At 45.2% G+C, this 23,204-nt stretch overlaps 1 protein-coding gene across 3 annotated transcripts in view; it reads right to left on the bottom strand.

Annotated features, from left to right (window-relative positions):
* The window catches only part of baz2a (bromodomain adjacent to zinc finger domain, 2A), a 93,749-nt gene that overhangs the window by 23,786 nt on the left and 46,759 nt on the right, over window positions 1-23,204 (bottom strand). For all 3 annotated transcript variants that reach the window (XM_084332823.1, XM_084332825.1, XM_084332824.1), the window contains exons 17-25: window positions 21,720-21,891; window positions 11,748-11,810; window positions 11,520-11,664; window positions 9,816-10,528; window positions 9,430-9,706; window positions 4,917-5,072; window positions 3,778-3,938; window positions 3,447-3,512; window positions 599-882 (exon numbers count right to left, since the gene is read on the bottom strand). In XM_084332823.1, the coding sequence (XP_084188949.1) occupies window positions 599-882; window positions 3,447-3,512; window positions 3,778-3,938; window positions 4,917-5,072; window positions 9,430-9,706; window positions 9,816-10,528; window positions 11,520-11,664; window positions 11,748-11,810; window positions 21,720-21,891 (2,037 nt within the window). The remainder of the gene's footprint in view (window positions 1-598; window positions 883-3,446; window positions 3,513-3,777; window positions 3,939-4,916; window positions 5,073-9,429; window positions 9,707-9,815; window positions 10,529-11,519; window positions 11,665-11,747; window positions 11,811-21,719; window positions 21,892-23,204) is intronic.

The following is a 23,204-nucleotide window of genomic DNA, read 5'->3' as shown; positions in this document are numbered from 1 at the left end:
AAATACATACAGATTTGAAGTAGTGAATGTTATTTCATTCAGTACAGACATGTAGCCTATAACTACAGACATGTAGCATATACCCCGGATTCTGATTGTCTAAGAATTCACAACATTCTGAAATATATGCCGATATATCAGTTAGCAACAAAACTATAATTGCCTTCCTGTAGTGATCCTGAATATAAAAAGTGGCTCAACTTACCCCGGTCTCACCTAGATATATATATATATATATATATATATATATATATATATATATATATATATATATATATATATATATATATATATATAATACAAAAACATTTAATAATCTAAGTTCAGTAAAAAACATTTAATAATCTAAATTCAGTAAGCTAATTTGGCTTGGCAAGATTTCTTGAATCGAGTTGAAAATACGGGAAAGTGGGAAGGGATACCAGAAGATTTAATTAGTGTTTACTGCAGAGCAGAGGTACTGGGAGACCCAGGTCACTGACCAGACACTCCATCAGTGATGGCTGTCAGAATGTAGAGCTATTCAACACTTATTATAACAAAGAAACACCACTTCCAGCGCCTTTAACCGCTACACCGCCCGCCCGCCCCTCCTCACCTCATGACGTCCATGGGATGCTCCTCGCCAGGCGTGGGCGTGAGCGGCGCCAGGCGCATCACCTCGGCCGCGTTCCAGAGTGGCTCCTTCAGGTAGCGCCTCTCGATGTTGCGCTCCAGGTTGGCCAGCCGCAGCACCGCCAGGTCCAGCGGGTGGGTGGCGATGCGCGGCAGGTCGGACCACTCCTTCTTGGTCCGCACGATCCAGTCGTCTCGGGGGTCCGCGTCGTGCTCGTAGTACTGGAGGTCGTCCCGCGTGGAGTCGGGCTCTGGGACCGTGTAGGGCTGAGGAGAGGAGCAGGGAGTAAAGAAGGACACAGAGGTGAGGCTCTGGGACCGTGTAGGGCTGAGGAGAGGAGCAGGGAGTAAAGAAGGAGACTGAGAGGTGAGGCTCTGGGACCGTGTAGGGCTGAGGAGAGGAGCAGGGAGTAAAGAAGGAGGCTGAGAGGTGAGGCTCTGGGACCGTGTAGGGCTGAGGAGAGGAGCAGGGAGTAAAGAAGGAGGCTGAGAGGTGAGGCTCTGGGACCGTGTAGGGCTGAGGAGAGGAGCAGGGAGTAAAGAAGGAGGCTGAGAGGTGAGGCTCTGGGACCGTGTAGGGCTGAGGAGAGAGAGGAGCAGGGAGTAAAGAAGGAGACTGAGAGGTGAGGCTCTGGGACCGTGTAGGGCTGAGGAGAGAGAGGAGCAGGGAGTAAAGAAGGACACTGAGAGGTGAGGCTCTGGGACCGTGTAGGGCTGAGGAGAGGAGCAGGGAGTAAAGAAGGAGGCTGAGAGGTGAGGCTCTGGGACCGTGTAGGGCTGAGGAGAGGAGCAGGGAGTAAAGAAGGAGGAGGGACCGGTCCCAAAATGACATCACGTCATAAATCAAGCTCTCCAGACTGTCTAAACATAATTTGCGTTTTTTTAACCATGTCACAACAGCAGTGAGTGTATATTTTCAGCAATAAGTTTGTTTACCAATAGGTTGAAGTGTTATTAGTGAGATTTTAGTTTTTGAAATGTGTTGTGATCGCGAAAATCCGCCATTTTGAAAAAGCACCCGTCGCTGAATGTAGTCATTTTGAGAAGAGGACATCCAGAGCTTTCTATGAGCGTTGGAATTTTTTTAAACTACACTTCCCAAAGGCTTCTAGCTCCCTTCAAACAAATTACTTGCTTATGAATCTTTTTTAATTCTTATTACTCGGGATTATATACGACAAAACTGAACGTTATTGGCGCAGTTTGTTTGTCTCCCCTATTTTGAGCATTTAGCAACCATCCGATTTGAAATCAGTTTCAAAATGGCGGAGCTGTTGAAAGAATAAAAAACATACTGTACATACAGTAGATTTAAATCTCTGTTCTTCATGCATGCCTGGTGACACTAAATCCAAATTGAACTATGCCATTTGAAAGAGGATCTGGCCCGATCCATAGTGTGCAAGTTGGCTATAATAAGGTCATTTATAGGCCTCATATTCTATATTCTATAATAATATTTCAAATTGCATGGGTCCGGATGGCAGAATTCAGTACTGTATCTATAGAACCTTCCGTTTAATCATCTTCCCTTTATTAATTTCCTTAGATTATTTGTACACATGATCTCAAGAAGGTACTGAACGAGATCAGTGGCAGTTTTTAATGTCTGGTCATTTTTTGCATGGTGTTATTCACTGTCAAAGTGAAAAATCATAATTCATATTCTCCTTTGTTTCGTCGATTTAAGCAAGCCTAGTAATAGACACAATATTTCTGACATTGGGAATACATTCACTGAGGTCCATAGATGTCCCTAGATACCAAGAACATGCAAATAGACCTTGTAGAAGTGGAGCAAACTTCCATTTACTTTTTCAGAAAATATGGCTCCGGGCTTAAGAGCAGGGGAGGAAATTAGGCCACTTTACTCGCCAAATGCGAGTATTTTTTAAGTTTGGCGAGTGATTCATGAAGACCACTCGCCAGTCTGGCGAGTATACAAAAAAATAAAACATTCTGCAATCACTGCACTGGCAAACAGTGCGCGTCTTCTGAGTGTTCGCTTTAGTTGACAGTGCCACGAGAGCACTGCACAAGACCACCCGCGGACATATAATGTTTAATAAACGTTTGCGCAGTACTGGCCAACCCGCGGACATATAATAATAAAAGTCCCGCGGTACTACTAGGCTAGCCATCAGGAGCACTCGCAAACAGATAACGTTAAACACAGCAGAATATGGAAAACAGACAGACTGACCAACGGGGAACTGCATCCAACCCTAGTACAACCATCGAGTATAAGTTACTAAGGACACATTTAAATCAGAGGTGTAATGTTGTCTACTGGAACTGTATACAGTAGTTAGCTTCTAGTTAGCGTTTTAGATATAGGTGCTTGCTAGCTAACGTTAGCCCCGTGTGCTCAAAGCAGCCATCTAGGTGTATATCTGTTATGACTATAATGTTTCCAAAAAAGCACCGGACTACGACGTAAGGTTAGACATTTTATTTCATGCTCAAAAGCCCCTGGCTTGCACATCGCAGTCACGAAAGGGGCTAGCTCAACCAGTGCACTGTGCACAACAGCACACCAACCCAACTGACGTTACCACAACACTTGACGGTACTTCACAGCACTGTCGTAAGACCACCGTGCTGTCTTAAAGGCACAGTGTGCCTACCCAGATGCATACACAACATTGACGCGGCTTGACATACAAAGAAGTAATTATCACAATTAGCGATTTTTTTTGTCTGGTAAAAAATCTGTTTGGCTGGTAAAAAAAATCAGATACTCGCCAGTTGGCTGGTAAGCCAAAAAGTTAGTTTCCTCCCCTGCTTAAGAGGTTAACATGGCAGCTGGAGTCCATCTGTAGTTATTTTACCTGGAACTCAGCCACTGGTGTTTCTACAATCGCATCAGCGTCACTGGTTACCGGCTGGGGAGCCACCTGGAAACAAAATCAAGGGTAAATATAGAGTTTTTAATATCCTTTTTTGGGGCCGTTTGTCAACTTTCCTAAATGTGTAAAGTGTAAATGTGACAGATCCCTGTGAGCATAGCCACAGCACAAGCCACTCTCGCCACCATCTGGGCAACTGCTGTAACTGCAGCCGTGGGGCTGAACATCATCCTAACCAATGACATAACTTTTTAAAGCCACACTTGGTTTAAGGGTCAAGACTATTGAGATGAACAACGGAACGGTTTCCTGCCTTCAGATGCAGGTCAGCTGCGATGACGCGCTGCTCCAGGTCCTCCACCCACTGGAGGGCGCTGACGTCCGTCTCCAAGGCTCTCTCCTGCACCTGCCAGGGCTGCTGCAGAGCCTCCATCAGGGCGTCGCCATCCTCCACCTTCATCTCAAACATGGGGTCTAGTGGAGCAGAACAGAAGGGTGTAAATCACCTCAAACATGGGGTCTAGTGGAGCAGAACAGAAGGGTGTAAATCACCTCAAACATGGGGTCTAGTGGAGCAGAACAGAAGGGTGTAAATCAACTCAAACATGGGGTCTAGTGGAGCAGAACAGAAGGGTGTAAATCAACTCAAACATGGGGTCTAGTGGAGCAGAACAGAAGGGTGTAAATCACCTCAAACATGGGGTCTAGTGGAGCAGAACAGAAGGGTGTAAATCACCTCAAACATGGGGTCTAGTGGAGCAGAACAGAAGGGTGTAAATCAACTCAAACATGGGGTCTAGTGGAGCAGAACAGAAGGGTGTAAATCAACTCAAACATGGGGTCTAGTGGAGCAGAACAGAAGGGTGTAAATCAACTCAAACATGGGGTCTAGTGGAGCAGAACAGAAGGGTGTAAATCAACTCAAACATGGGGTCTAGTGGAGCAGAACAGAAGGGTGTAAATCAACTCAAACATGGGGTCTAGTGGAGCAGAACAGAAGGGTGTAAATCAACTCAAACATGGGGTCTAGTGGAGCAGAACAGAAGGGTGTAAATCAACTCAAACATGGGGTCTAGTGGAGCAGAACAGAAGGGTGTAAATCACCTCAAACATGGGGTCTAGTGGAGCAGAACAGAAGGGTGTAAATCAACTCAAACATGGGGTCTAGTGGAGCAGAACAGAAGGGTGTAAATCAACTCAAACATGGGGTCTAGTGGAGCAGAACAGAAGGGTGTAAATCAACTCAAACATGGGGTCTAGTGGAGCAGAACAGAAGGGTGTAAATCAACTCAAACATGGGGTCTAGTGGAGCAGAACAGAAGGGTGTAAATCAACTCAAACATGGGGTCTAGTGGAGCAGAACAGAAGGGTGTAAATCAACATGGAGACGAGAAAGGGAAGATCAAACGTGAAACAAGAAGTGAGACCGGATGTTGAGTAAACAGGGCGCACCGTTGACCGGCTTGGTGCACATGTGGGCCAGGCTCTCCATGTGTTTGGCCAGGTGCTTGTGGAGCACCCTCTCCCTGATGCCCCTGGGGTGCAGCGCCTGCAGGGTGTACTGCAGCTCCTCTGGGTCCCGGATCCACCACCAGCCGCGGACCAGCGCTGGAAACGCATCACATTCAAAACACAAGCACAGACTGGACTCGCCCACAACATGTTTTGTTGACATAGATTAGGGCTGGGCGATAAAACGTTAACGATAATTATCGCGATATATTCTAATAATCGATAATAAAAATTATATCAAAAATTTTAAATACAGTTTGAAACCGTCTGTACACAGTAGGCTATGTGTGCTAGCTAAGGATGGGTACCGAATTCGGTACTTTTGAGGTACCGAACCGAAACACGTCGGTACTACCGAGTATCGAATCAAGTGAGATACCAATTTTTTTTTTTTATTCCTTTTTTTTTACTTTTTTCTTTTCATGTCAACGTTCACACGCACAATATATGCTTACCTAGGATTTGACTTGATTCAACAACAAAGCAGTCGGAGCAATGACAAGCCGAAAACTGTCGAAATTGTAGTTATTTGAAGTTTGGATTTTTTTTTTACGACTGAAAATTAAATGTCTTGAGACTAAAGTACCGAAAAAAGGTACCGTTGGGTACCGGTATCGATTCACAGGTACCGGTACCGGTTCAAATGTGAAAGGTACCCATCCCTAGTGCTAGCAGAGTCGCGAGTCACGGACGGTTTGTCCACCAAAACAAAAAGCGCCAAAAGATAGAAAAGAAACGAGCAGAGCCAGAACTGTTGACTCCCCTGGAGCCACAGCCAGCAGAGAAGCCGGTTTACTTTCACTTTTAAACCAGCTGCAGCCTGAGAACTAGAGTGTGAGGGGATGTAACACTAAAGATGGCGGCAACGACAAAGAATTGCTGCAAAATAAACATACATTTGTTGTTTAATAATAATAATAAAAAATATATATATTTAATGCTAATAAAAATATCAATAATTATCGACATCGAACGATAAAAATGTTCGCCATATTGCCCAGCCCTAACATATATTACAACATCCACCCACAGTGTGTCAGCCAAAACCAACACTGAGATATACAGTACACAGCAGAGCAATCTCATCAGAAACACTATTTGAGATGCTGGAATGGACTTGACCACCAAGCCTGGTTCATTTGAGCATTTTGTATGTTGTATAGTGTTTGGTCTTTATTATTTTTTTACTGTATGAAGCACAATCTCAGGAGGCTCATACAGAACCAAGCATTTCACTGTAATGTACCTTCTGTGTGAGGATTACTGTAATGTACCTTCTGTGTGAGGATTACTGTAATGTACCTTCTGTGTGAGGGTTAGGGTACCTTCTGTGTGAGGGTTAGGGTACCTTCTGTGTGAGGGTTAGGGTACCCTCTGTGTGAGGGTTAGGGTACCTTCTGTGTGAGGGTTAGGGTACCCTCTGTGTGAGGGTTAGGGTACCTTCTGTGTGAGGGTTAGGGTACCTTCTGTGTGAGGGTGAGGGTTAGGGTACGATTCTGTGTGAGGGTTAGGGTACGATTCTGTGTGAGGGTTAGGGTTAGGGTACGATTCTGTGTGAGGGTTAGGGTTAGGGTACGATTCTGTGTGAGGGTTAGGGTTAGGGTACGATTCTGTGTGAGGGTTAGGGTTAGGGTACGATTCTGTGTGAGGGTTAGGGTTAGGGTACGATTCTGTGTGAGGGTTAGGGTACGATTCTGTGTGAGGGTTAGGGTTAGGGTACCTTCTGTGTGAGGGTTAGGGTACCCTCTGTGTGAGGGTTAGGGTTCCTTCTGTGTGAGGGTTAGGGTACCTTCTGTGTGAGGGTTAGGGTACCCTCTGTGTGAGGGTTAGGGTACCCTCTGTGTGAGGGTTAGGGTACCCTCTGTGTGAGGGTTAGGGTTAGGGTACCCTCTGTGTGAGGGTTAGGGTACCCTCTGTGTGAGGGTTAGGGTTCCTTCTGTGTGAGGGTTAGGGTTAGGGTACCTTCTGTGTGAGGGTTAGGGTACCCTCTGTGTGAGGGTTAGGGTACCCTCTGTGTGAGGGTTAGGGTTAGGGTACCTTCTGTGTGAGGGTTAGGGTACCCTCTGTGTGAGGGTTAGGGTTAGGGTACCCTCTGTGTGAGGGTTAAGGTTCCTTCTGTGTGAGGGTTAGGGTTAGGGTACCCTCTGTGTGAGGGTTAGGGTACCCTCTGTGTGAGGGTTAGGGTTAGGGTTAGAGATGTTCCGATACCATTTTTTCCTTTCCGATCCGATTCCGATACCTAAGCTTTGGGTATCGGCCGATACCGATACTTATCCGATACCAGTGCATACATTAAAAAAATTAAAAAATATTATATAAATTATAAAACGTTTTTTTTTTTAATACAGCTACTGTTTTATATATACTGTTTTTTAGTAATAACTATAAAGTAATGGTATTTATTCAACAACAGGTGATTGTATAGATTAGTATTAGTATCAGTAATTGAAAACTATCTCCAATGAGTTCACCCACGGAAAGGTTGTTGGCACATTAGTTCCACACGGACATTATTCGTTGCTGCGGCTCCGTTTAGTACCAGAGGCTCTGTTGTTGTGATTTTTGCACAATAAATATTCAACATTCTCTTTTGAGACTCCGCCTCAGACTCTTATCATTTGGCACTAAAAGCTAAACATTGTCGCCGATATGGCTGTCCGCAACATGTCATTAATTGTGTACGCGACGTGCAATTGTGCAATGACAACATTACCGTGAGCTATGTTAGCTAGCATGAGCTACCGCTATATGGAAAGACTGTAACGTTACTGCCGGTGACAGTGATTTAACTTGGAATACTCCTCTGCCACCTTGCTGTACTTTGCTTGCAGATCTGCAGCCATTATTGCTGGATTATGTGAATAGCCCCAACTTTAGCCAAGGTAACGTCAAAGCTAGCTTTCGGTTAGCTGTTCAATGCTAATAACACCAGCCACCAAGCGAACTCATCAGAGCTCCCTGTCAACAGCGCTGTCGGGACAATGGCATTTTAAGAAAGTATCTGCTCTGCTGTTAATGGCAATTGACACTTTAATTCACGGTCGATTAAGCACACGTTTGTTTTATAATGCTCACCCAGCGAAGTATGAGTATATAAAGTATCTACAGAGCCCAACGTCCGCAGTGTTGTTGATAAATTACGTCATGGTATCGGAGCGCAACATTAGAGGGTACTCGCCGATACCGATACCAGCATTTTAGGCAGTATCGGCGGCATTTCCGATACTGGTATCGGAACAACTCTAGTTAGGGTACCCTCTGTGTGAGGGTTAGGGTTAGGGTACCCTCTGTGTGAGGGTTAGGGTACCCTCTGTGTGAGGGTTAGGGTACCTTCTGTGTGAGGGTTAGGGTACCCTCTGTGTGAGGGTTAGGGTACCTTCTGTGTGAGGGTTAGGGTACCTTCTGTGTGAGGGTTAGGGTACCCTCTGTGTGAGGGTTAGGGTACCCTCTGTGTGAGGGTTAGGGTACCCTCTGTGTGAGGGTTAGGGTACCCTCTGTGTGAGGGTTAGGGTACCCTCTGTGTGAGGGTTAGGGTACCCTCTGTGTGAGGGTTAGGGTACCCTCTGTGTGAGGGTTAGGGTTAGGGTACCCTCTGTGTGAGGGTTAGGGTACCTTCTGTGTGAGGGTTAGGGTTAGGGTACCCTGTGTGAGGGTTAGGGTACCTTCTGTGTGAGGGTTAGGGTTAGGGTACCCTCTGTGTGAGGGTTAGGGTACCCTCTGTGTGAGGGTTAGGGTTAGGGTACCCTCTGTGTGAGGGTTAGGGTTAGGGTACCCTCTGTGTGAGGGTTAGGGTTAGGGTACCCTCTGTGTGAGGGTTAGGATACCCTCTGTGTGAGGGTTAGGGTTAGGGTACCCTCTGTGTGAGGGTTAGGGTTAGGGTACCCTCTGTGTGAGGGTTAGGGTTAGGGTACCCTCTGTGTGAGGGTTAGGGTTAGGGTACCCTCTGTGTGAGGGTTAGGGTACCCTCTGTGTGAGGGTTAGGGTTAGGGTACCCTCTGTGTGAGGGTTAGGGTTAGGGTACCCTCTGTGTGAGGGTTAGGGTACCCTCTGTGTGAGGGTTAGGGTACCCTCTGTGTGAGGGTTAGGATACCCTCTGTGTGAGGGTTAGGGTACCCTCTGTGTGAGGGTTAGGGTACCCTCTGTGTGAGGGTTAGGGTACCCTCTGTGTGAGGGTTAGGGTTAGGGTACCCTCTGTGTGAGGGTTAGGGTACCCTCTGTGTGAGGGTTAGGGTACCCTCTGTGTGAGGGTTAGGGTACCCTCTGTGTGAGGGTTAGGGTACCCTCTGTGTGAGGGTTAGGGTACCCTCTGTGTGAGGGTTAGGGTACCCTCTGTGTGAGGGTTAGGGTACCTTCTGTGTGAGGGTTAGGGTTAGGGTACCCTCTGTGTGAGGGTTAGGGTACCTTCTGTGTGAGGGTTAGGGTTAGGGTACCCTCTGTGTGAGGGTTAGGGTACCTGCTGGGATGGGCTTCACCACCAGCTGAGTGAAGTACTGCTGCTCCAGCTCCTGGAACACCGTGTTGGGGGGCCGGCCGCGCCGCTTGGCTCCTCGCACGCCTCGCCGGGCAGGACTGCTGCCCCTGCTGCCCCTCCTGCGCCTGCGACACGGCCTGCCAGGGAGGGGGGGGGTCGGGGGGACGGTGGCAGGTGCGGGGGCTACTGTAGGGATGTCCTGTGCTAGGACTGGGGTCAGGGGGTCAGGCGGACACAGGCCAGCCAGGAGTGGAGCAGACTAGGGTGGGAGGTAAAAAAATACATTATTATTAGTATCATGAGAAGTCTGAAGTGCTCAGTTTAGTCTTAGTGCCAAACTAAAAGCCATCGTCGTCTGGAAGGCATACCTGCAGGATCTGTGGGAGGAGTTTCGGCGGCGCGCTGCCGGGTGAGGGCGGGGCCTGGGGCTCCGTCAGAGACTCCGAGTCACACGGCTGTTTGGGGAGGAGGTTGAACCACTGTCCCCGCTTCTCTGCCATGTCCTTCACGCCGTCCTCCGATTGGTTGAACCACTGTCCCCGCTTCTCTGCCATGTCCTTCACGCCGTCCTCCGATTGGTTGAACCACTGTCCCCGCTTCTCTGCCATGTCCTTCACGCCGTCCTCCGATTGGTTGCCCTCCGGAGCGTCACCCGCCGCCGGGCCCATGCCGTTGGTCACAGAGCCCTGCTGCGATTGGCTGAGCCAGCTCTGGAAGGCGGTCTGCGTGAGGTCCGTGGTGCCGCCAGCCAGCGAGCCGGGCCCCTCCTCGCCCCCGGACTTGCCGCTGCGCCGACGCCGGCGGCTCTTGGCCGTGCGCAGGTGAAGCTCCACCTCGGGTTTGATCTTGCGGGGGCGCCCGCGGCCTCTCGGCCGGCTCATGAGGGAGGCGGTGCCCGGCAGGGGGTCCTTCTCCTCCGGAGATACGGTCTGGGACTGGCCAGGGGGAGCGGAGGAAGGAGGAGAGGGGAGGGTAGGAGGGGCAGTGGTGGAAACGGGAGTCTCCTCAACTTTGGGCTCCACTTTGGGCTCTCTCTTGAAGAGGGTGATGGGCACCTCGGCCACGAGGACGTCTCCTGAAGCTGCGAGACGGAGCACAAGGTTCAAAAGGTTTACAGCAGATAGAGACGGAGCACAAGGTTCAAAAGGTTTACAGCAGATAGAGACGGAGCACAAGGTTCAAAAGGTTTACAGCAGATAGAGAGACGGAGCACAAGGTTCAAAAGGTTTACAGCAGATAGAGAGACGGAGCACAAGGTTCAAAAGGTTTACAGCAGATAGAGAGACGGAGCACAAGGTTCAAAAGGTTTACAGCAGATAGAGACGGAGCACAAGGTTCAAAAGGTTTACAGCAGATAGAGAGACGGAGCACAAGGTTCAAAAGGTTTACAGCAGATAGAGAGACGGAGCACAAGGTTCAAAAGGTTTACAGCAGATAGAGAGACGGAGCACAAGGTTCAAAAGGTTTACAGCAGATAGAGACGGAGCACAAGGTTCAAAAGGTTTACAGCAGATAGAGAGACGGAGCACAAGGTTCAAAAGGTTTACAGCAGATAGAGAGACGGAGCACAAGGTTCAAAAGGTTTACAGCAGATAGAGAGACGGAGCACAAGGTTCAAAAGGTTTACAGCAGATAGAGACGGAGCACAAGGTTCAAAAGGTTTACAGCAGATAGAGAGACGGAGCACAAGGTTCAAAAGGTTTACAGCAGATAGAGAGACGGAGCACAAGGTTCAAAAGGTTTACAGCAGATAGAGAGACGGAGCACAAGGTTCAAAAGGTTTACAGCAGATAGAGAGACGGAGCACAAGGTTCAAAAGGTTTACAGCAGATAGAGACGGAGCACAAGGTTCAAAAGGTTTACAGCAGATAGAGACGGAGCACAAGGTTCAAAAGGTTTACAGCAGATAGAGAGACGGAGCACAAGGTTCAAAAGGTTTACAGCAGATAGAGAGACGGAGCACAAGGTTCAAAAGGTTTACAGCAGATAGAGAGACGGAGCACAAGGTTCAAAAGGTTTACAGCAGATAGAGAGAGCCAAAGCCGTTCTAAGGGGTTTGTGTTCAGACTCACTCAGGATCTCCTCGGGCCCCTCCACCAGAACCCCCCCGAGGTGCGGCAGGGCCAGGTATCTGCGGCGGAACCGGTCCTGACCCAGACATATAGCCCGCATGGAATGGGATGATTGCAGCAGCTTTTTACGGAAAAATGCTTGCCGCTGTGGAGAAATGAAATTAGGGAGTATTAATATTAGTCATATGAAACTAACAAGAATGAGTAAGGAGTCTTGAGTAGCCTTACCTTGGTTAGCTTATCTATCTGTCTTTCAAGCTCTGGAATGCTGGCATTTGTAGGGCTCTCACTCTGAAACAGAAGGTAAAATGATGAGCAGGCTATAACGCAGATATTATTCATGATCACAGATATAAAAAAAAAGTAGACTATAGAAGACGTGGACTATAGAAGACATGGACTATAGAAGACATGGACTATAGAAGACATGGACTATAGAAGACATGGACTATAGAAGACGTGGACTATAGAAGACGTGGACTATAGACTATAGAAGACGTGGATTATAGAAGACGTGGACTATAGACTATAGAAGACGTGGACTATAGACTATAGAAGACATGGACTATAGAAGACATGGACTATAGACTATAGAAGACATGGACTATAGAAGACGTGGACTATAGACTATAGAAGACATGGACTATAGAAGACATGGACTATAGACTATAGAAGACATGGACTATAGAAGACATGGACTATAGAAGACATGGATTATAGAAGACATGGATTATAGAAGACATGGACTATAGACTATAGAAGACGTGGACTATAGACTATAGAAGACATGGACTATAGAAGACATGGACTATAGAAGACATGGACTATAGAAGACATGGATTATAGAAGACATGGACTATAGACTATAGAAGACATGGATTATAGAAGACATGGACTATAGACTATAGAAGACATGGACTATAGACTATAGAAGACATGGACTATAGAAGACATGGACTATAGAAGACATGGACTATAGACTATAGAAGACATGGACTATAGACTATAGAAGACATGGACTATAGACTATAGAAGACGTGGACTATAGACTATAGAAGACGTGGACTATAGACTATAGAAGACATGGACTATAGAAGACATGGACTATAGACTATAGAAGACGTGGACTATAGACTATAGAAGACATGGACTATAGACTATAGAAGACATGGACTATAGACTATAGAAGACATGGACTATAGAAGACGTGGACTATAGAAGACATGGACTATAGAAGACATGGACTATAGAAGACATGGACTATAGACTATAGAAGACGTGGACTATAGACTATAGAAGACGTGGACTATAGACTATAGAAGACATGGACTATAGAAGACATGGACTATAGACTATAGAAGACGTGGACTATAGACTATAGAAGACATGGACTATAGACTATAGAAGACATGGACTATAGAAGACGTGGACTATAGAAGACATGGACTATAGAAGACATGGACTATAGAAGACATGGACTATAGACTATAGAAGACATGGACTATAGACTATAGAAGACATGGACTATAGACTATAGAAGACATGGACTATAGACTATAGAAGACATGGACTATAGACTATAGAAGACGTGGACTATAGACTATAGAAGACATGGACTATAGAAGACATGGACTATAGACTATAGAAGACGTGGACTATGGACTATAGAAGACATGGACTATAGAAGACATGGACTATAGACTATAGAAGACATGGACTATAGACTATAGAAGACATGGACTATAGACTATAGAAGACATGGACTATAGACTATAGAAGACATGGACTATAGACTATAGAAGACATGGACTATAGACTATAGAAGACATGGACTATAGACTATAGAAGACGTGGACTATAGACTATAGAAGACATGGACTATAGACTATAGAAGACATGGACTATAGAAGACGTGGACTATAGACTATAGAAGACATGGACTATAGACTATAGAAGACATGGACTATAGAAGACATGGACTATAGACTATAGAAGACATGGACTATAGAAGACATGGACTATAGAAGACGTGGACTATAGAAGACGTGGACTATAGAAGACATGGACTATAGACTATAGAAGACATGGACTATAGACTATAGAAGACATGGACTATAGAAGACATGGACTATAGAAGACATGGACTATAGAAGACATGGACTATAGAAGACATGGACTATAGAAGACATGGACTATAGAAGACGTGGACTATAGAAGACATGGACTATAGAAGACATGGACTATAGAAGACGTGGACTATAGACTATAGAAGACATGGACTATAGACTATAGAAGACATGGACTATAGACTATAGAAGACATGGACTATAGAAGACATGGACTATAGAAGACATGGACTATAGAAGACGTGGACTATAGACTATAGAAGACGTGGACTATAGAAGACATGGACTATAGAAGACGTGGACTATAGAAGACATGGACTATAGAAGACGTGGACTATAGAAGACGTGGACTATAGAAGACATGGACTATAGAAGACATGGACTATAGAAGACATGGACTATAGACTATAGAAGACGTGGACTATAGACTATAGAAGACGTGGACTATAGAAGACGTGGACTATAGAAGACATGGACTATAGAAGACATGGACTATAGAAGACGTGGACTATAGACTATAGAAGACGTGGACTATAGACTATAGAAGACATGGACTATAGAAGACATGGATTATAGAAGACGTGGACTATAGAAGACATGGACTATAGAAGACGTGGACTATAGAAGACGTGGACTATAGAAGACATGGACTATAGAAGACATGGACTATAGAAGACATGGACTATAGACTATAGAAGACGTGGACTATAGACTATAGAAGACGTGGACTATAGAAGACGTGGACTATAGAAGACATGGACTATAGAAGACATGGACTATAGAAGACGTGGACTATAGACTATAGAAGACGTGGACTATAGAAGACATGGACTATAGAAGACATGGACTATAGACTATAGAAGACATGGATTATAGAAGACATGGACTATAGAAGACATGGACTATAGACTATAGAAGACGTGGACTATAGAAGACATGGACTATAGACTATAGAAGACGTGGACTATAGAAGACGTGGACTATAGAAGACGTGGACTATAGACTATAGAAGACGTGGACTATAGAAGACGTGGACTATAGAAGACATGGACTATAGAAGACATGGACTATAGAAGACGTGGACTATAGACTATAGAAGACATGGACTATAGAAGACATGGACTATAGAAGACGTGGACTATAGAAGACATGGACTATAGAAGACATGGACTATAGACTATAGAAGACATGGACTATAGACTATAGAAGACATGGACTATAGAAGACATGGACTATAGAAGACATGGACTATAGAAGACGTGGACTATAGAAGACATGGACTATAGAAGACATGGACTATAGAAGACGTGGACTATAGACTATAGAAGACATGGACTATAGAAGACATGGACTATAGAAGACATGGACTATAGAAGACGTGGACTATAGACTATAGAAGACGTGGACTATAGAAGACATGGACTATAGAAGACGTGGACTATAGACTATAGAAGACATGGACTATAGAAGACGTGGACTATAGAAGACATGGACTATAGAAGACGTGGACTATAGAAGACATGGACTATAGAAGACATGGACTATAGAAGACGTGGACTATAGACTATAGAAGACATGGACTATAGAAGACATGGACTATAGACTATAGAAGACATGGACTATAGAAGACATGGACTATAGACTATAGAAGACATGGACTATAGAAGACATGGACTATAGAAGACGTGGACTATAGAAGACATGGACTATAGACTATAGAAGACATGGACTATAGACTATAGAAGACATGGACTATAGACTATAGAAGACATGGACTATAGAAGACATGGACTATAGACTATAGAAGACATGGACTATAGACTATAGAAGACATGGACTATAGAAGACGTGGACTATAGACTATAGAAGACATGGACTATAGACTATAGAAGACATGGACTATAGACTATAGAAGACATGGACTATAGAAGACATGGACTATAGAAGACGTGGACTATAGACTATAGAAGACGTGGACTATAGACTATAGAAGACATGGACTATAGAAGACGTGGACTATAGAAGACATGGATTATAGAAGACGTGGACTATAGAAGACGTGGACTATAGAAGACATGGACTATAGAAGACATGGACTATAGAAGACGTGGACTATAGAAGACATGGACTATAGAAGACATGGACTATAGACTATAGAAGACGTGGACTATAGACTATAGAAGACGTGGACTATAGAAGACGTGGACTATAGAAGACATGGACTATAGAAGACATGGACTATAGAAGACGTGGACTATAGACTATAGAAGACGTGGACTATAGAAGACATGGACTATAGAAGACATGGACTATAGACTATAGAAGACATGGATTATAGAAGACATGGACTATAGAAGACATGGACTATAGACTATAGAAGACGTGGACTATAGACTATAGAAGACGTGGACTATAGAAGACGTGGACTATAGAAGACGTGGACTATAGACTATAGAAGACGTGGACTATAGAAGACGTGGACTATAGAAGACATGGACTATAGAAGACATGGACTATAGAAGACGTGGACTATAGACTATAGAAGACATGGACTATAGAAGACATGGACTATAGAAGACGTGGACTATAGAAGACATGGACTATAGAAGACATGGACTATAGACTATAGAAGACATGGACTATAGAAGACATGGACTATAGAAGACATGGACTATAGACTATAGAAGACATGGACTATAGAAGACATGGACTATAGAAGACATGGACTATAGAAGACGTGGACTATAGAAGACATGGACTATAGAAGACATGGACTATAGAAGACGTGGACTATAGACTATAGAAGACATGGACTATAGAAGACATGGACTATAGAAGACATGGACTATAGAAGACGTGGACTATAGACTATAGAAGACATGGACTATAGAAGACGTGGACTATAGACTATAGAAGACGTGGACTATAGAAGACGTGGACTATAGACTATAGAAGACGTGGACTATAGAAGACATGGACTATAGAAGACATGGACTATAGAAGACGTGGACTATAGAAGACGTGGACTATAGACTATAGAAGACATGGACTATAGAAGACATGGACTATAGACTATAGAAGACGTGGACTATAGACTATAGAAGACATGGACTATAGAAGACATGGACTATAGACTATAGAAGACATGGACTATAGAAGACATGGACTATAGACTATAGAAGACGTGGACTATAGACTATAGAAGACGTGGACTATAGAAGACATGGACTATAGACTATAGAAGACGTGGACTATAGAAGACATGGACTATAGAAGACATGGACTATAGAAGACGTGGACTATAGAAGACGTGGACTATAGAAGACATGGACTATAGACTATAGAAGACGTGGACTATAGAAGACGTGGACTATAGAAGACGTGGACTATAGACTATAGAAGACATGGACTATAGAAGACGTGGACTATAGACTATAGAAGACGTGGACTATAGAAGACGTGGACTATAGACTATAGAAGACATGGACTATAGACTATAGAAGACATGGACTATAGACTATAGAAGACGTGGACTATAGACTATAGAAGACATGGACTATAGACTATAGAAGACATGGACTATAGACTATAGAAGACATGGACTATAGACTATAGAAGACGTGGACTATAGAAGACATGGACTATAGAAGACGTGGACTATAGACTATAGAAGACATGGACTATAGACTATAGAAGACGTGGACTATAGAAGACATGGACTATAGACTATAGAAGACATGGACTATAGACTATAGAAGACATGGACTATAGACTATAGAAGACGTGGACTATAGAAGACATGGACTATAGAAGACGTGGACTATAGACTATAGAAGACATGGACTATAGACTATAGAAGACATGGACTATAGACTATAGAAGACGTGGACTATAGAAGACATGGACTATAGACTATAGAAGACATGGACTATAGACTATAGAAGACGTGGACTATAGACTATAGAAGACATGGACTATAGAAGACGTGGACTATAGACTATAGAAGACATGGACTATAGACTAGGGGTGGGACGATACATCGATCCAGATCGATACATCGATGTAATTATCAACAATCGAATCGGATCGATGCGATGTAATAAGATCGATTCATATCGATACTCTTATTTTGAAAATCCTGTGGCGAGTCTCATATCTGCCCAAGAACAACAGCAGTAGCTCCGTGTGTGTAGATGTTACAGCATAGCATTCTCCCTTTCTGTGTGTGTGTGTGTGTGCGCGCGTCTTTGGAAAGACAAGATGAGGTCAGAGGAGTTTGATGTTTAAATGTTATTTAAACATAAACAATATAATACATAATAAATGTAGGCCTATACATGATCATGCAACATCAACAAATTGTTGTAGGAACGGTTTGGGAGAGGGAGGTTGTGAGTTTTGAGTTCCAAAAAATGTAGCTTAAAGTTTAAAGCTCAATATATAAAAACGTGGCACTTTACAGTGAACAGGAGGTCTATTTGTATTAAAAACAATAGATTGATTTTCCTTTAAATGTCTGGAAGAGCTCAAAAATACAAATGTCAAATGATATTTTCATTACCTTTTTTTTGTTGATCTAAATGTTACCGATTGTGTTAAATGGGCATATGATATCATCTCATATCGATCGCAGGCACCTGAATCTAATCAAGTTCAAGTTCAAGTTCTAGTTCTTTAATAGTTGTCATACAGAAGTACAGAATACTTTCATACAAAATGCTTCTTACTGTTACGCTCCAGAGACTGTGCTAGACAAGATAGTATCAAATAACATAATAACATAATATAGCATGAATTTAGAAGAAGAAAATGAGGTCACAGTGTTCGGTATAGACATATGTACAATGTTCTGAGTTATTGTGGGGCGGCGTGGCTCAGGGGTAGAGCGAGGCGTCCAATGATCGAAGGGTTGGTGGTTCGAATCCCGCTCAAGCCCATGTCCATCCCATTGCCGTTGTGTCCTTGGGCAAGACACTTAACCTACTTGCCTCGTATGAATGTGTATGCATGTGAATGAATGTTGGTGGTGGTCGGAGGGGCCGTAGGCGTTGATTATTCGCCACGCTTCCGTGAGTCTGCCTCAGGGCAGCTCTGGCTGCAATTGTAGCTTACCACCACCGGTATGACTGTGTATGAACGAATAATGGACTCTGTGAAGCGCTCTGAGTCAGAGCAACAGTCAGTCAGAGAAGAGCGCTATATAAATCCAATCCATTATTATTATTATTACCATATAATATACAATACACAATACTATGCAGTGTACTAATGTACAGTACTATCTAGTGCAAAGCAGAAATGGGATGAGGTACAATTTTAGGTACAATTTACAGTAAGGTGTACGAGTTGTAGTGCAATCCTTCATCCATAAATATAAAGTGTGGGGAGTGGGTGCTACAGTGTGTTTGTTTAAAGTGGGTGTGTGCTATAAAGTGTGTGGAGTGGGTGCTACAGTGTGTTTGTTTAAAGTGAGTGTGTGCGTGTGGATGTGTGTGCTATGTGTGTTTGGTGGTTGTTGTTGTGTAGTGTTCATTCATTGTTCGTTTAGCAGCCTGATGGCCTGGGGATAGAAGCTTCTTCTGAGTCTTTCTGTGCTCGCCTTGAGACTCCTGTATCGCTTGCCTGACCGCAGCAGTTCGAAGAGGCAGTTGTTCGGGTGACTGGAGTCTTTAATGATTCTCTTAGCCTTGCCCTTGCAACGCTTGTAGTAAATGTTCTGGAGGGTGGGGAGCCCCCTCCAATTGTGCGTTCGGCTGAACGTGTCACTCTTTGTAGTCTGCTTTGGTCTTTTGCAGTGCTATTCCCAAACCAGGAGGTGATGTTGCCGGTCAAGATGCTCTCTATTGTACATGAGTAGAAGTTCTTAAGGATCTTCTGGCTGACTTGGAACTTCCTTAGGCGCCTGAGGAAGTAGAGGCGTTGTCGTGCCTTCTTCACCACACTGTTAATGTGTGTGGTCCATGTCAAGTCCTCGGATATGTGGGCTCCGAGGTACTTGAAGCTGTTGACTCTCTCAACCGGTGCCCCGTCGATGCTGAGGGGGCTGTAGTCCTTGACCCCCGACCTCCTGAAGTCCACAATCATCTCCTTTGTTTTGCTGACGTTCAGGGAGAGGCTGTTTTCCTGGCACCATCCCGCCAGGACCTTGACCTCTTCCAGGTAGGCCCTCTCGTCGTTGGCAGAGATCAGGCCCACCACCACTGTGTCGTCAGCAAATTTGACGATTGTATTGCTACTCCGCTGAGCCACACAGTCGTGTGTGTACAGGGAGTAGAGGAGGGGACTCAGAACACAGCCCTGGGGGGCCCCTATGTTGAGGGTGATGGATGAGGAGGTGCAGTTGCCTGCTAATCGTATCGTATTGTATCGTGAGAGACTTTGTGATATCGGCAAATATCGTATCGTTGTCCAAAGAATCGATATCATATCGTATCATGATGAAACTGGTGATTCCCACCCCTACTATGGACTATAGAAGACATGGACTATAGAAGACGTGGACTATAGAAGACGTGGACTATAGACTATAGAAGACGTGGACTATAGAAGACGTGGACTATAGAAGACATGGACTATAGACTATAGAAGACGTGGACTATAGACTATAGAAGACATGGACTATAGAAGACATGGACTATAGAAGACATGGACTATAGACTATAGAAGACATGGACTATAGACTATAGAAGACGTGGACTATAGACTATAGAAGACATGGACTATAGAAGACATGGACTATAGACTATAGAAGACATGGACTATAGACTATAGAAGACATGGACTATAGAAGACATGGACTATAGAAGACATGGACTATAGACTATAGAAGACATGGACTATAGAAGACGTGGACTATAGAAGACGTGGACTATAGAAGACATGGACTATAGAAGACGTGGACTATAGACTATAGAAGACGTGGACTATAGACTATAGAAGACATGGACTATAGACTATAGAAGACATGGACTATAGAAGACATGGACTATAGAAGACATGGACTATAGACTATAGAAGACATGGACTATAGAAGACGTGGACTATAGACTATAGAAGACATGGACTATAGAAGACATGGACTATAGACTATAGAAGACATGGACTATAGAAGACGTGGACTATAGACTATAGAAGACATGGACTATAGAAGACATGGACTATAGACTATAGAAGACATGGACTATAGAAGACATGGACTATAGAAGACATGGACTATAGAAGACGTGGACTATAGACTATAGAAGACATGGACTATAGAAGACATGGACTATAGAAGACGTGGACTATAGAAGACATGGATTATAGAAGACGTGGACTATAGAAGACATGGACTATAGAAGACATGGACTATAGACTATAGAAGACATGGACTATAGAAGACATGGACTATAGAAGACATGGACTATAGAAGACGTGGACTATAGACTATAGAAGACATGGACTATAGAAGACATGGACTATAGAAGACATGGACTATAGAAGACATGGACTATAGAAGACATGGACTATAGAAGACATGGACTATAGAAGACGTGGACTATAGACTATAGAAGACGTGGACTATAGAAGACATGGACTATAGAAGACATGGACTATAGACTATAGAAGACATGGACTATAGAAGACATGGACTATAGACTATAGAAGACGTGGACTATAGACTATAGAAGACATGGACTATAGAAGACATGGACTATAGAAGACATGGACTATAGAAGACGTGGACTATAGAAGACATGGACTATAGAAGACATGGACTATAGAAGACATGGACTATAGAAGACATGGACTATAGAAGACGTGGACTATAGAAGACATGGACTATAGAAGACATGGACTATAGAAGACATGGACTATAGAAGACATGGACTATAGACTATAGAAGACATGGACTATAGAAGACGTGGACTATAGAAGACATGGACTATAGAAGACATGGACTATAGACTATAGAAGACGTGGACTATAGAAGACATGGACTATAGAAGACGTGGACTATAGAAGACATGGACTATAGAAGACGTGGACTATAGAAGACGTGGACTATAGAAGACATGGACTATAGAAGACATACATCACCGAGTTTGGGTTCTTCCTTGCGCGCACGGCGGCTGCCTCTCTCCGACACACCACTCTCCTCCAGGCTGAAGTTCTCCTCCTCTGCCACCCTGGCACTGCGCCTCCTCTCCTCGAAGCACAGCTCCTCCTCAGAGCGCCCCGTACGGCGTGCCAGCGCTGCCTTTAGTCTGAGGGAGGAAAAAAACAGGCAAATAAACGTTGGGTCATACGAAGACTGGGTCAGAAGACGGGGACAGAGGACGGGGACAGAGGACGAGGACAGAGGACGGGGACAGAGGACAGAGGACGGGGACAGAGGACAGAGACAGAGGACAGAGGACGGGGACAGAGGACGGGGACAGAGGACAGAGGACAGAGGACGGGGACAGAGGACGGGGACAGAGGACGGGGACAGAGGACAGAGGACGGGGACAGAGGACGGGGGACAGAGGACAGAGGACGGGGACAGAGGACGGGGGACAGAGGACGGGGACAGAGGACGGGGACAGAGGACAGAAAACGGGGACAGAAGACGGGGGACAGAGGACGGGGACAGGGACAGAGGACAGAGGACGGGGACAGAGGACAGAGGACGGGGACAGAGGACTGGGACAGAGGACGGGGACAGAGGACAGAGGACAGAGGACGGGGACAGAGGACAGAGGACGGGGACAGAGGACAGAGGACAGAAGACGGGGACAGAAGACGGGGACAGAAGACGGGGACAGAGGACGGGGACAGAAGACGAGGACAGAGGACGAGGACAGAAGACGAGGACAGAAGACGGGGGACAGAGGACGGGGGACAGAGGACAGAAGACGAGGACAGAAGACAGAAGACGGGGACAGAAGACGGGGACAGAAGACAGAAGACGGGGACAGAAGACGAGGACAGAAGACGGGACAGAAGACGAGGACAGAAGACGGGACAGAAGACGAGGACAGAAGACGGGGACAGAAGACGAGGACAGAAGACGGGGACAGAAGACGAGGACAGAAGACGGGGACAGAAGACGGGGACAGAAGACGAGGACAGAAGACGGGGACAGAAGACGAGGACAGAAGACGGGACAGAAGACAGAGGACGGGGACAGAAGACGGGACAGAAGACGAGGACAGAAGACGGGGACAGAAGACGAGGACAGAAGACGAGGACAGAAGACGAGGACAGAAGACGGGGACAGAAGACGGAAGACGGGACAGAAGACGAGGACAGAAGACGAGGACAGAAGACGAGGACAGAAGACGGGACAGAAGACGAGGACAGAAGACGGGGGACAGAGGACGGGGGACAGAGGACAGAAGACGAGGACAGAAGACAGAAGACGGGGACAGAAGACGGGGACAGAAGACAGAAGACGGGGACAGAAGACGGGACAGAAGACGAGGACAGAAGACGGGACAGAAGACGAGGACAGAAGACGGGGACAGAAGACGAGGACAGAAGACGGGGACAGAAGACGAGGACAGAAGACGGGGACAGAAGACGGGGACAGAAGACG

The sequence above is a fragment of the Notolepis coatsorum genome (assembly GCF_963971535.1).
Source record: "Notolepis coatsorum genome assembly, chromosome: 17".
Lineage (NCBI taxonomy): Eukaryota > Metazoa > Chordata > Actinopteri > Aulopiformes > Paralepididae > Notolepis > Notolepis coatsorum.
This window is presented reverse-complemented; position numbering and strand designations above follow the sequence as displayed.